Here is a 15,377-nt window from a genome sequence, read left to right as displayed (position 1 = left end):
ACCTCTGAGTTTTCGAAATTCATGTGCGGAATTACATTTGAAATTTACCACGAGCTTTGCGGTGAAGGAAAACATCGTGAGGAAACCTGCAAAAACTGCGAAGCGATTCAATGGTGCGTGCGAAGTTTCCAATCCGCACTGGGCCCGCGTAGGAACTATGGCCCAAGCCCTCTTGCTCTGAGAGGAGGCTGTGCCTAGCAGTGGGACGTATATAGGCTGGGATGATGATGATGATTGATTTATTTTTGATTGATTTGATTGATTTTTAGTTTTACATAAAGTAACAAACTTTTTTGTTTGTCGCTGTTGACACCTTGGTCTTAGACGAGAATTTTATTTTATGCACTAGAGCATAAAAAGTAATTTTATGTCGCCAAGATCCAACTTTACGAGCATGAGAAGTGAAATAAGTAGTTATTTGTGCAACTAGAGAGCAAAGTTGTTTTTTGGTGCGAGTGTTGAATTTGAATCCCGAGCAAGCGAAGGATTCTATAATTGTGTCACGAGCGTAGTGAGTTATTCTAGGTTAGAATCCTTAGAGCAGTGAGGGATTCAAACACACGAGATTTGACGAGATGCAAAAAAACTTTGTTCTCGTGTGACACATACTACTTTTTACCTCAGCAGCAAGAACATAAGTTAGAGTAAAATCACATATACTTACCCATTTTATCAAATACTTTACAAAAATCCAAATGCAATAGGTACTGGTACAAATCGTTTTGCGAAAAAAAATTACTCCTTTGCGGCAGTTTGGCGGCCATTTGGAACCGTCAGAAAAGTATGGCTTGGTGTATTTCGTGAATTTCGCTGCAAAAATCAGCCTGGTACAAATGGTTGAATAGTTTGTTTTTAATTAATGTATTCGCGTCGGTATGGCGGGCTGTAAGTCACACCGGAGAAGTATGGCATTACGCTACCGCCTACTTCTTTTTTTATCGACTATCGGAAAATACAAGCATTTTTGTGGAACAAATCGTTCGACACTCGTTATTTATCTGACACGTTCGATTAACACCCACGCGATTGGGCCGCCGGTACCAGCGCTATGATCATCATTTCCTTTTTTGCCATTCCGTAATTAGACCCCTGCCTGAAGAACCGCCATACTGGAACAAATGACCAATATTTTGTGTCACCATCTCCCGGTCTACATGTCATATTTTTTTAATACTGCAGAAATAAAAATCCTCATCTTTGGGTCATTAAAAAGGTTGAACAATAAACGTAATAGTTTATTATAAATGTTATTAATTAATATTAAATCTTAAATATGATTTTATTAGGATTTATATTAAATAAACATAAATAGATTTAGTTGCAAATTCATTCAATTTGACAACTATTTATTCCAATTATATGAGGTAGGCGCGGTAGGCAGTAGGTATACGGAACGCTTTTAAAAAAAAAAACAAGAGTAGCGGCTTTCGTGCAACGAGGTTGCATAAGTACTTTTTTAAAAGAGTAATATATGTTTAATACTTACTATAATTTTGAGTTAATTGTAAGTTGATTACAACACATTTGATCCTATCTCTCGCTTTTTTCGTGTTGAAGTGAAAGTGCCAGCCGGGCTACTACGAAACTCGAAACTCAAAGTTCGTATCGTACCTTCCCTCTCGCTCTCGTATTAAATAGTATAAGTGTCAGAGGGACCGCACGACACGAACTTCGAGTTTCGAGTTTCGTAGTAGCCCTGCAGATCAAAGTGAAGTTCAAATATTTGTAATTCAATGAGTATAGTATAGATCCAGCAGTCTAGAATTAAAAAAAAAAGTTTGTCTCACAGAGTGAGTAAAATGCGATTTTGCTCACTGATTTTTAATAGCGTTTTTCCCACTATACTCCATTTATTGTAACATTTGACTCTTAACGGTAAAATTTGCAAATTTTTTTTAATGAAACAAAATTGTGTGAACTTCTATACTATGTATAAACATAATAAATAAAGCTAAAAAATGTACATGTAGGTATTTTTAGTACATTTGTGTTCGAAATATCGAGAAACGTGTGTTACAATTTGACCGTTAATTCAAACCTTAAATTAAACGGAGTATAAGTTAATTTGATCTAATATTCGGTTATTTAATACAGAGACAGTGGTTCACATAAGGATTCGATAGGTAGGTACATTTCCTTAGTGAATTTCGTAATTTACTACCTAATAGCCTTAAATAGGTACCCATGACAACACAAAAAGGTGTGCCCATTAGGTATAGCAAAAGGACCAAAAAATGGCGTCATCGATGCTGGCCCTATAATGTACTTAGTCATCATCATCATTCCAGCCTATCGACGTCCCACTGCTGGGCACAGGCCTCCTCTCAGAATGAGAGGGCTTGGGCCGTACACGCCACGTGGACCCAGTGCTGATTGGGAACTTCACACATACCATTGAATTACTTCACAGGTGTGTGCAGGTTTCCTCACGATGTCCTTCATCGTAAAGCTCGTGGTAAATTTCAAATGTAATTTCGCACATGAATTTCGAAAAACTCAGAGGTGCGGGCTGGGGTTTGAACCCACGATCCTCTGCTTGAGAAGCGATAGGTTATACCCAAATTAAACCACCAGGCCACTTAGTACGAAGTGCAAAATTCGAACTTCGTTTCTTGCCGTCCTGCTGACGCTTATAGGTATTATTTAATACGAGAGTGAGAGGGACGGACGATACGAACTTCGATTTTCGAATTTCGTAGTAGCCCCCCCGAACGGAAACTCTTACGATGACATTTCCACTAAGGTCATTACTATTATTTCTAACCTATTCTACAGCGTGTTGCGATTCGCTACGCCAAGGACGAAGCACCTATAAAAAGTCATTGATACTTATTGTGTAAGAGAAACGTGCTTAATTGAAAAAGTGCACGAAGTGTCGCTTATCGAGAGATTTATATAGGATCAAGGTCCGAAGTATCGCTAAACGAGATCACGCCCCGCGCGTGCTGACCTCTGCGTGTCGCTGTCAGGTTTAGGCTACACGCACTATGCGGCGAACCGCGCGGTTTTAGCACGCCCTCCCTCCTCAAAGTAACGTTTGAGAAAGAGACGGCGCGCTAAACCGCGCAGTTAAGCCGCATAGTGCGTAGGTTAGGTACGTAGCAAGCTCTGCAATGCTGCACGCGCTGACATAAAAAAGGAAAACTGGCCAAGTGTGAGTCGGACTCGTGCATAAAGAATTCCGACTTTCGTGTTATAGACATAATATATAAAATTATTATTATTTGAGAATATCAAGTTATTTTAGAAGCCGTGATGGCCTAATGATTTGACTTATCAAGCAGACACTAGTTCCCAAACTTATTTTTCTCGTGGACCACTTTCAAAATTTTACTGGTTTCGGTGGACCCCCTGCTGCTACATTTCTACCACATTCTTAAAGTCGCCAAAAAAAATAATTGTGTCGCTATGTCTGAACAAGCATTAAGCATTGTCGGGCGGATAGCGCTTTGCAAGTCTGTACATGTACACGAAATTTTACGTAATATCGAATACGCAAGTTTGGACAAGTAACAGTCGCTTGCCTTATTAAAATATTATTATCAGCAGGGCTACTACGAAACTCGAAACTCGAAGTTCGTATCGTGCCGTCCCTCTCGCTCTCGTATTAAATAGTATAAGTGTCAGAGGGACCGCACGACACGAACTTCGAGTTTCGAGTTTCGTAGTAGCCTTGCTGCTTAGTTAGGTACTTAAAACAATGTAGGTAGGCCCTTATAAAAACTATGCTTACATTTTTGCTCTTTACTATCAAAAGCAGATAAATTTTCGTGGACCCCATTAACATCTTATGGACCCCCATTTTTTGTTCACGCCTACGTAGACCCCCAGCAAGTCTCCCGTGGACCCCTGGGGGGTCCACCTGGACCACTTTGGGAATCACTGAAGCAGAGGATCGTGGGTTCAAAACTGGGCTCACAGCACCTCGCAAGTTTTTCGAAATTCATGTGCGAATAAATTTGAAATTTATTGTGAGCTTTACGGTGAAGGAAAACGTCGTGAGGAAAACTGCACACACTGTCGAAGAAATTCAATGGTGTGTGTGAAGTTCCCAATGTGCACTGGGCCCGCGTGGGAACTACGGCCCAAGCCCTCTCATTCTGAGAAGATGCCTGTGCCCAGCAGCGTGACATATATTATATTGGCTGGGAATACTGGGATGATGATGATGAAGATAAGCAATTTTAAAACCAAAAAGTTCTTGTACAGTCAAGGGCAAAGATATCGACACGGCCAAAGTTACAAAAATATGTATACACGACTTTATGCACATAACATTAAGACCGTGTATACATATTTTTGCAACTTTGGCCGTGTCGATATCTTTGCCCTTGACTGTACCTATCTAGGTTTTCTAGTCATCTACCTATTTATAACGTATTAAAACTACAACAAATAAGTGTAGGTACCTACAAGTATTTATGATTCTTACAACAGGGCTTTTTATTTGGTGCCTCACACACATTAGATCACATCACATGTCACATTGTAGGTCAATAGGCAAGTACCTACAGTTTGCATAACTTTTATATTCTGATTTTCCTCAAAAACTAATTATCTGCTGTATCTATAATCGGCTGAGTAGTGTAGGCAAAGTAACTATCTGTGTTCTGTGGCAAAGTGGATACCTTTGCGCCGAGACAAGGCAATCACGTTACTATTTTTGTAGTTGCTGTAAATAGTGATGTCTCCCAACTTGGTGCTATGGTACTAGATGGTGCTAAAGGATTTGCCAATCGTCTACATACGTATATACTGCTATTCGACAACAGATGACGCTTTCCAATAGAAAGAAAATCCCTTTTTTTTTTGTTTTTTAACCCCCGACGCAAAAAGAGGGGTGTTATAAGTTTGACCGCTATGTGTGTCTGTGTGTCTGTGTGTATGTATGTCTGTGTGTCTGTCTGTGGCACCGTAGCTCTTAAACGAGTGGACCGATTTGAATGCGGTTGTTTTATTTGAAAGCAGGTTTTCTAGCGATGGTTTTTAGACATGTTTTATCAAAATCGGTTCAGCCGTTTCATGATCATCAACTCTTTTGTTCGCTGCGGTAGGAATCTTAGACGTATAATGGGTACTTTACTTTCAAACATATTTGGGACCTAAAATTTGAAACACCCATGTCTGCTATATAACTATGCAAGATTATGGAATTCTCGGCCTGATGCTGCAGCCAGGATATCCAGAACACTAGTAGGTATACACTCTTGATAAAACCATAGTAGATATATCGTGTTTGGATTCGTTTCGATCAGTATTTGATTCTACATACAATGCAATGATGACGATGCAACGATGAGCTGATTCTGCAGCCAGGATATCCAACACACCAGTACACTTTAAAAAAAATATACAAGTTTAAAAAACTAGAAATAAAAGTTTAAAATTTAAAAAACCCTGACACCAAAAACGCCAGCAAAAATAAAAAATGCCTGAAAAAAACGCCGACAAAAAAACACCGCCAAAAGACTAAAAAGTAAAAAATAAAAAAAAAATCGGGCGTTTTTTTTTATTTTTGCTGGAGTTTTTTATATCGGGGTGTTTTAAATTTTTAATAAAATATACCTACATTATTTTTCATTATTTTTTATTCTTATTCCAGTCGAATAAGAATAAACAAAAATGCTACAATACCTACTTATTGTTAACTGACATCAAAATCTTTATCTCTAATCTTAATCTTTTATCTTTTTGTTATGCTAATAGTTACTTTGTCACGAATAAATGATTTCTATTTCTATTTCTATAAAATCAAAATGGACCAAATGTAGCTATTCATGGACATATCACTGCCGTTCCGGATTTTAGGCTACTGCAAAATTCGAAAATCGAGCTTTGTATCTTGCCGTCCCGCTTACGCTAAATTATTTTGTACGAGACTGAGAGGAACGGTACGATACAAACTTCGATTTTCGAATTTCCTACATAATAGCTTCCAGACCCGTTTTTCGTGTACACGTGTAAATGTACCCAATGAGGGCTATCGCGTATGAATTCGCCGCTAGAGGCGCTAGTGTAGCGTGAGGTCTCCGACCGAAATGTCGAATCTCATAGTTTTTGGGTGAGCTACGCGGGTTTATTTATAATTAGAATAATTTTGTGAATATTTTGCAATATCTGAAATTAATTACCTAAGCCAAAATGCGTTCCAGGGCAATGAATGTCTGTGTTTTGAGACAGTTTTGTCTTTTGGAAACCTTTGTCCTCCCTTTTTTCCGAACAAAACGGGGACTATGCAACACTGTGGCATGCTCGATATTTTATGGTACGGTTTTAAGGTGTATTAAATATGATTTTAATCTAAACTTTGTTTTCACGCCCGTAATAATAATAACAGACTGAAAGCCATACTTAAAAACCTCACGCAACAGTGCGCCATCTAGTGAGACAAAAAACGATAGCCCTCATTGAAACTCATGTCACGAAATATCAGCCCCGGTGCCACCCGGTGCCCATAGATTGTATTCTAATCGTACCGCGATGATAAATAATATAATACCGACATGGCGATTGGCATTTCAATTATCATGCCGGTATTTATCAGGTCGGGAAAGTATGAGCACCGGGTCACTGCAGGGCTACTACGAAACTCGAAACTCGAAGTTCGTGTCGTACGGTCCCTCTGACACTTATTTATACTGTTTAATACAAGAGCGAGAGGAACCGCACGATAGAGTGCAGTGCACACGTAATAAGTTAATGTGATTGTATGTATTTTTTTTGTTTGTTTATATTCTTTCCCTGACCTGACATTGACACTTCGATTCGTGTATGACGTGCATGACAGTATTTATCGGCACGGATAATACCGACCCGATATTTCGTTCGTGTACACACCCATACAAACTGTTGTCAAACTGACAAGTTTCTATGGGCGTGCGTGTCACAAAATATCATGTCGGTATTGTACGTCCGGTAAATAGTGTCACCCAAACAAAATGAAAATGAAAACAAACAAACATAGAACCTAAATAAATAAAGAGTGAGTGCGCGTGCGTAAGCAAAGTGCCAGTAGTTAACTTAATTATTTTTAGAATTCAATCAATACAAATTAATTCGAAGTTGGCGAATATTACTAAAATGGCAAACGTTTTGGAAGCTCTAATTTACGCATCGGAGCGGGCGGCCTGCGTCGCTCGTGCATGTGCTGAGAGTTTAAGTGATGGTAATCTAGTGGTCACTGAAAAATCTGGAGACGAAGCCAACAGCCGCTTCGAACATGATTTCAAAACGATAGCTGATGTTTTAGCTCAAGAAGCAGCCAAAGTAGAAATCAGTCGCCATTGCAGAGAACTCAGAAATAATGTTTGGGGCGAAGAATGTGGAGAAATCAATGGGCACACCATTAGATTAGAAACGCAAGTAGACAAAACTGCCCTCTTGTTAAGCCAGGTGGTTCCCAAGGAGCAAGCACTTAAATTAGCTAAAGGCTCTCATTGCGACTTGAATCCGAAACTTGTTGGTGATTTAGCTTATGATTTGCCACCCATAAATGATGCTTCATTAGCTGTTTGGATTGATCCTATAGGTATGTAGGAACTGAAACCTTGTTAAACTTTTGAGTTACAATAGGTTTATGATTGACATAATGGGTAAGTTTGTGAATGTATTTCACTATCAAAGGGAAGTCTGTACTTATTGAAAAAAGGAACTAAATTGAGAACAGATTTATGCAACTTTATTCTTCTTTTTCAGATGCTACTGCTGAATTTATAGCTGGTGTGAAAAACAAAGACAATCCTGATGGATCAGGATTGTCTTGCGTTACTGTATTGATAGGGGCATTTGTAAAAGCTACTGGAGAACCAGTCATGGGGGTTGTGAACCAACCCTTCTACAATAAGTATGTGTTTCATTTTGTGCCTTATAATAATGTTTTCAATTTTTTTTAACAATCTGACCAATAATTAATTTACTTACATGAAAATAATTTTTTGTAGTATATTTATAAACTTTTTTTTTTATGGGTCTAATCAAACTTTTTGATATATTCCATCTTTGTTTCTGTAAAGATCAACTAAAGGTCACTTTATTAATTTATTTATGTCCCATTCCATGTTTACAGTGGTAATGGGCGTATATTATGGGGTATATGCTACAGTAACTACAGGCGAGTGGGAGGATGTGAAATACCAAAAACTCAGAATGATAACACCATCCTTGTCAGCGGGGCTGAAGATCCAGAACTTGTTGAAAGTTACAAATCAAACGGATGGGAGGTGAAGCCAGCACGTGGCTGTGGACATAAACTTTTGAAAGTTGCTTTGGGTATGTACAAATATATTAACCCTTTGCATGCTTGATTATGTATGTGCCCATGCAAAATTGAAGGCAACCTTTTTAGATTTTTTTGTCTAAAATTAGATGTATATTGCAATTATATAACAATGCAGGTTTTGTCTACTTGCCACAAATTATAATTTGTAAAGTATAGGGTACATTAGATGAGTTTCAAAACACTTATGTGGGATTACCATACTTTGCAACAGGAGAGACGACAACCTGGCTAACAATAATCTACCAGTTATATTATTATATGGCATGTATATATAATACTAGATGAAAACCCGGCTTCGCTGGGGTAAAATGTAGACTCATAATAATATGTTTGGAATTTTTTTTTGCCACTGTAGACTTGTAGACTTGAAATGTTTAGGTAATTAACTAATGTAAACAAACTTAAGCTGGCAGATTTGGTACATTCAAGGATTTTAAACAATTTACTTATCTATCATTGTAAATACAAACTAAACTAGTGTATTTCAATACAGAAATGTATATGTTTGGATAGTTTAATGGGGGAATTTCAATATTTATTGACATTGTTTTTTTTTATATTTAGTTAAATACCTATCCAATCAAGTATAATTTCAATTTTCAGGAGAAGTTGCTGGATACTTTGTAACGAAGGGACAACATTCCAATGGGACACTTGTGCTGCTCACGCCATACTCAAAGCGAGGGGAGGAGATGTATTGTCATATGCAACATTGGCTCCTATTAAATATGTTACAAAAACACGCAACGACGAAAAAGCTTATTGCAACTCTGATGGAATAATAGCTTATAGTCAAGCCAAAGTATTGTATGGGATCAAAAATGTTCTCAATAGAACTTAAAGCACCTGAACCCATAGCCTGTAGATGGGATGGTTTTAAATATCAATGTCTTCCCCAGAATAAAAATAATTTATTCTAGTCATATTTATCAAATTTCACTAATGAGTATATCTATACCAAATTTCGAATATATAATATGTCTGTATATTCTGGTAATACTCTAGATTAAAATATTCTACATAACTTTTTAACAATTTATTTGCAGGATTCTTGTTAAACTTGTTTATTTTTGTTTGGTAATAATAACCCCATTACTTTTTAGTAGGTTAGCATTTCTAAAAAAGTTTGTACATTTTGCGGAAAGCATAGGCTAATTTGAAATTAATAATTTTGTATATTATTTTAATTGCATATTATTACCTAGTTCTTAAAGATTCTAAATAATATATTTCTTAGAGATTGTAACTATAAAATAAGCTGTAAAGTTTAATCAACTGAGTCGAGGCAGTCGATAATTCCTATTTTGTGACTAAGATTCAATTAAGTATAATAAAAACCACACACATTATTTATTTATTGAAGAAATAAGGTAGCACTTATAACATTGTTGACGTTTTAATGCTAATTCTTACTCTTTTAAGGTCATTACAAAAATAATGAAGATAATTACTCCTTTACGTTACCATTTGGTCAAACGTACCCTGAAAAGTTACAATATAATGCACATTTCTAAAGTTCCATTAATATTATTTGGAAATTATCATTATTAAATTGGTTAATATTCATCTGAAGTATTTAAAATATATGATATTTTAACAAAATATAAACAAAAAATATCAAAAACTTCGTATTTTTTTACGGGACAGTAACAATAATAGGAACATTGGTAACAAATTAGGAACTCTAAGGCACAGTATGCATTAGTTGATTTTAATATTATAATTATATTATAAATAAACACACAAAAATAGTTTTTCTTCATATTAATTAAAAAATAATTATTATGTAATTAAATCATATAATACAGGGTAAAATCAAAATGTTGATACAAAATGTTGTGTTATATTATTTTTTCATACCTTCTTATTATAAAGAGATCGCAGAAAAAACATTTAAAAATATTAACTTTTGACGTATGTATGTAAAGTCTTTAATATTGTACATAAAAACATGAAATTAACAGTTAACAAGAGAAATAGATGTACAATGATGATGATATCAAATAAAATATCAAAAATATCACGGCAAAATTCACACCAATTGACCTAGTCCCAAAGTAAGCTTAGCAAAGCTTGTGTTATGGGTACTAAGCAACGGATGATGATCTCTCATATAAATAAACAAAAGACATTCTCAAATTTAATAGTCTACACACTGCCTTAGGGATCCTTTTTTGTTACTCCCATTTCCTAGCCATACGTTACCATTCAAAAGTAACAAAAAAGGAAGTAACGATATGGTACCCCGACACATTTAAAAATTCGTCAAAGCAAATATAACGTACAATTTGAGCAAAGAATTTAAGCATACAAATCTTGATAAAGTGTTAATAAATACAATTCATGTCAAAGTAATAAAAAATCAAAACTTACCCAGATTTTCCAGTAACAAAAGTGGACTTTTATTTCAGTTATGACCAACCACGCACTTGTTTCAACCAGCAGTTCGATTTTTGAAATGTGACGGTTACTGTTTAATGATGGCAACATGATGCTAGTGTTGCCAGCTTCCTATGAAGAATCTACTAAATTTTGTAGAAATACCTTTTAAGGACGAAAATGCGGTAACAAAAACTGGAATCAAAATAGGAAATTTTTGTAGGACAAACTTTAATTTTTAATTTTTAAATATATTTCTTAGACAATCATATGAAAAAACATGTAGAAAATGATTGCTTGAAACTATAAGAAGGTAATAAAATAGACCACTGAATAGAGACCTTAAAACTGATTAAAAAAAAACGATATTTAAGGTTCGAAATTTACAATGGGACATTTAACTTTTCATACAAATTGTACTGGACGATTATTTTACAAATATGATTTTAAAATAATCAAATACATATGTATTTAAGACAGTTAATTGTTAGTTAAGATAATGAAACGAATTTTATGTTTCATAGTTCAAATAAAATATGCAGTGGCCTCGTGATTTAAGAAAGCAATAAATCGGCAGAGGACAATGACAAACGACAAATGTACAAACTTTTTTAGAAATGCTCAGGTATCTTATTTATTTTAGGGTAAAAAGATGAATGATGATACCACAGTAGTGAGAGAAAAATATTTATTATTATTGTTAAAACTAACCTAATCACTTGAATCGGAACTTCTACTTCTTTTCTTTTTCTTCTTTTTGCTCTTCTTAACTTTTTCTTTATTCTCTTTGCGTGGCTCCTAGAAAATAATTAATTATTCAATTAATGACTAAAATATTTATAATTTCATCAAATTATTGCGTAAGGTCACCCGGGGCTAAAGCAACTATGAGGCTAAAGTAACTAATTGAAGTTTCTCTCAACGTAATGGTTTTTGTAAAAAGAGCCATCGGTTGGAGCGTAGTAAATCATTGCTTTATAATATAAAACACCAATGGCGTTCCTAGATCGCTCACTGTTGTACCGACAAAACAAATTTTATCAGCCGCCATTTTTAAGCAACGCTTTGCAGGGTCGTGTGTTTATTTTAATGTAAAAAAAATTACAAGCCGTTTTCTGGAAAAACACAAGTTCTTCCTAAAGAAAAGATGAAACTTAAGTGATTTTGGTGTATTTATTTGAACTGTAGGTCTTCCAATTAATATTTTATTGATAAAGTTACATTAACCTCAACTTTTCGGGTACATGGGGTTATTGCAACTATTTCAACAGTTTATACTTTTTGTATGAAAAATGACATTCCCGTGTCGATATTTCGATAAATGATTTTCACATTTATTTTATTACTATTTAAGATCTGCAATGAGGGCTATCGTTTTTTGTCTCACTAGATGGCGCACTGTTGCGTGCGGTTTTTAAGTATGGCTTTCAAAGTCTGTTATTACGGGCGTGAAAACAAAGTTTAGATTAAAATCATTTTTAATACACCTTAAAACCGTACCATAAAATATCGAGCATGCCACAGTGTTGCATAGTCCCCGTTTTGTTCGGAAAAAAGGGAGGACAAAGGTGAAAGACAAAACTGTCTCAAAACACAGACATTCATTGCCCTGGAACGCAATTTGGCTTAATTAGTTTCAGATATTACAAAATATTCACAAAATTATTCTAATTATAAATAAACCCGCGTAGCTCACCCAAAAACTATGAGATTCGACATTTCGGTCGGAGACCTCACGCTACACTAGCGCCTCTAGCGGCGAATTCATACGCGATAGCCCTCATTGGTGCGAAGCATGTAAGACTTTACAACAAAAGAAAAACTACGTCAGTAGCTTAAAGAAAAAAAAATGAAAACGTTATTTAGATGGTTTGAAACAGCAAACAATTCAAATTGTAATAAAAATTCAAGCTAAATATTTCAACAAATACTGAGATCATGGAAATATCAGGTCAAAGGGTAAGGAAAAATGTAAAAAAAATGTTGAATTTAATTCACAAATATTTATCGATAAGTAGTAAGTATACCAACACTAGCCACTATGTAAGATATAGGCAAACCGCGTAACTGAGTCCTCGCCTGCGCGGTACAGTGGCGCGGGGTTAGGACGACAAAGGGGACTGAAGGAGGTGCGGGCGGCGAGGCCTCAGTTACGCGGTTTGCCTATAGTTGAATTTACCCCATAAAAATTAAAGCAAGAATTTTCTGGAGACAGCCCTATTCTCAGCAACTAGATACCGTCTTCGGATAGGTCTTGCTTGAAGGTACGCGTACTCTTATCCCCCAACGTATAGTTACTGATTACAACAACGTACGCCCCGACAACCTTGCGGTTCAGAGGGGGTTAGACGACATTCTAAGCAAACAACACCTACTCTCGCTTATTGGATGGTGTTTCGGGGGCTGATCTGGCGCGTCTGAAGGCAGTGGCGAAGCCAGAATCTGGAGCATGGCTGCATGCTTTGCCGTCTCCTCAATTGGGTCACTGCTTGATAACGACTCCTTAAGAAATGCAATGGCCCTAAACTGGGGGGCAAGGTGCGTGAAGTCCATCGCTGCATTTGTTGTGTGATGGTGGAGGAGAACAGGTACCATGGACTCAGTTGCCAGAGGTACGGGACGCTTTCCGAGACACCATTTGATTAATGAGATCATTTAATATGTCATGTGTTTTGGAACCACCGGGTTTGTCTAGGACGGATGGCAAGAGGCCGGACGGGCTTACTTTTTACTTTAGTTCCCTGGCGAAGAGGGCGTTGTCTCTTGTGGGACGCAACGTGTGTTAGCACATTTACTGCGTCCCACTTGAGGCAAACCGTTGGGTCGGCAGGTTCAGCGGCAGCAAATGCCGCCAAACTAAAACACGCCATACTTCCGCCTTGAAGTCCACCTATGATTTCGTGCCAGTCGCTGTGGAAACGGCTGGACCCTGGGGCGATGAGGCCCTTGAGCTTTTTAAGGAGCTGGGGCGACGATTGAGGGAGAAGGGCAACCCCCGCTCAGGGTCCTGGTTATTTCAGCAGGTCTCCATTGCTATTCGGCGGGGCAACGCTGCTGGTGTTATATGTATAGTTTATAACGTTTGACGAGGCTAGTTGCGGATTGCGGATGTATCAATATGTGTTATTTCTTTATTTTATTTTTTAATAATTTGACCCATCATGTGGCTGAATATTTTTATGTTTTTAATTATTCTTCTTTTTATGCAATGTAAACTGTTATTTTTTCTATCTAATAAATGATCAATTCATTACAACAATGTTATAACTAGTTGAGTGTTCACATCTCACATTAACCTCACGGTGGGGTGAATGTAACTATATATTACTGTTCTCGTAGAATAATAAAATAAATTATTGGAAAGCCTAAGCCGGTATGTAGTGTAATAAGTTGAAACCGTTCATTAAAATGTGAACAATTAAGTTTATTTATTTGTATAACCCTTCTAATTATATAGCTCATGGTAGAGGGCGGCAAAATCATTATACTTACTATTTTTTTACTTTCTTTTGCCCCAGGTAACCTTACTTATTAGAATTGTTTTAAGTCAAATCAACTTATACTCTGGCTTTGGCTTTAAATAATGTTTCAAATAACTTGAGATGGCCAGAGAGCATAATAGCGTGCACCTGAACTAGAGATGTCAACTTTGATCTCCGGTCGTGCAGATATAAAGGATGTTTGGTAGCTACGTGCAAAGCTTTAAGGGGGTGATAGCAGAGTTTTTTTTGAACATTTTTAGCCATATGTCTTAGCCGAAATTTGTTTTTTTTTTTAACTGAAAATTTAGAAAATTTAGGAAAATGTTGCCCCAGTGAGCGTTAATTTGTAAGCGTTGATTTATCTACGAGGGGCGTTCAATAAATTCTCGGTATTGATATATTTTAAACCTCTTTAGTTATTTTTTTTAATATTGGCCGCTAAGTATCTTTCATTGACAGTATAAAAAAGTAAAATTCAAGCTGGTAACTTCTTTTGTTTCTCTGCAACAACGGAATAAACATGATCACTAGATCACTATGAATGATTTTGCAATGTTGAATAAATTAGAGCACCGAGTCGTAATTAAATTCTTGACAAAACAGGGGAAAATCAAAAGACCATAAAAGAAGAAATGGATTCTGTTTACCGCGAGTCTGCTTCTTCTTTATCTACGATTCAGAAGTGGTCTAGTGAATTTAAGCGTGGGAGGGAGAGCATCAAAGACGACCCTGGAGCTGGTCGGCCTAACGAGGCTACTTCACTATAAAATGACAATAAAATGGAGAAAATAATATTAGAAGATGGTCGAGTGAAGGTGAAATCTATAGCACAAAGGACCAATCTTTCTATTGGTACTATCCAGGATATTATACATGACCACCTAAATATGTCAAAAGTAAGTGCGAGATGGGTGCCGCGAATGCTGTCACCGCTTCAGAAAGATACGCGTGTAGCTTGTTGTTCCGACTTTATTGAGTGTGCGGTGAAAATCCTGATGAGGTACTTCAAAGACTTGTTACCGGAGACGAAACCTGGGTTCATCATTATGATCCTGAGAGCAAGGAAGAATCCATGCAGTGGTACATTAAAGGAAGACCTCATCCCAAGAAGTTCAAGGTCATGCCTTCAGCTGGTAAGGTCATGGTAACAATATTCTGGGATTTTGAAGGAATATTGCTGAGCGATTTTAAATCAAAGGCTGTAAATATTACCGGGGAGTACTACGCTAACTTTCTAC

The 15,377-nt window shown here is 36.6% G+C and overlaps 2 protein-coding genes across 5 annotated transcripts in view; one reads left to right on the top strand and one right to left on the bottom strand.

Moving 5' to 3' along the window:
* The first annotated feature begins 6,868 nt into the window (after window positions 1-6,868).
* Window positions 6,869-9,339, top strand: LOC141427533 (inositol polyphosphate 1-phosphatase-like). The gene is given in 5 exon segments (XM_074087066.1): window positions 6,869-7,528; window positions 7,696-7,843; window positions 8,066-8,268; window positions 8,882-8,908; window positions 8,911-9,339. Coding segments are annotated over 5 exon segments (1,035 nt in total). The 5' UTR covers window positions 6,869-7,080; the 3' UTR covers window positions 9,120-9,339.
* A 1,989-nt stretch (window positions 9,340-11,328) lies between these two features.
* The window catches only part of LOC141427538 (RNA-binding motif protein, X-linked 2), a 219,289-nt gene continuing 215,240 nt past the window's right edge, over window positions 11,329-15,377 (bottom strand). For all 4 annotated transcript variants that reach the window (XM_074087075.1, XM_074087073.1, XM_074087074.1 and 1 more), the window contains one exon: window positions 11,329-11,455. In XM_074087075.1, the coding sequence (XP_073943176.1) occupies window positions 11,369-11,455 (87 nt within the window). In that variant the 3' untranslated portion in view covers window positions 11,329-11,368. The remainder of the gene's footprint in view (window positions 11,456-15,377) is intronic.

This window comes from Choristoneura fumiferana, chromosome 4 (assembly GCF_025370935.1).
Source record: "Choristoneura fumiferana chromosome 4, NRCan_CFum_1, whole genome shotgun sequence".
Classification (NCBI taxonomy): Eukaryota; Metazoa; Arthropoda; class Insecta; order Lepidoptera; family Tortricidae; genus Choristoneura; species Choristoneura fumiferana.
This window is presented reverse-complemented; position numbering and strand designations above follow the sequence as displayed.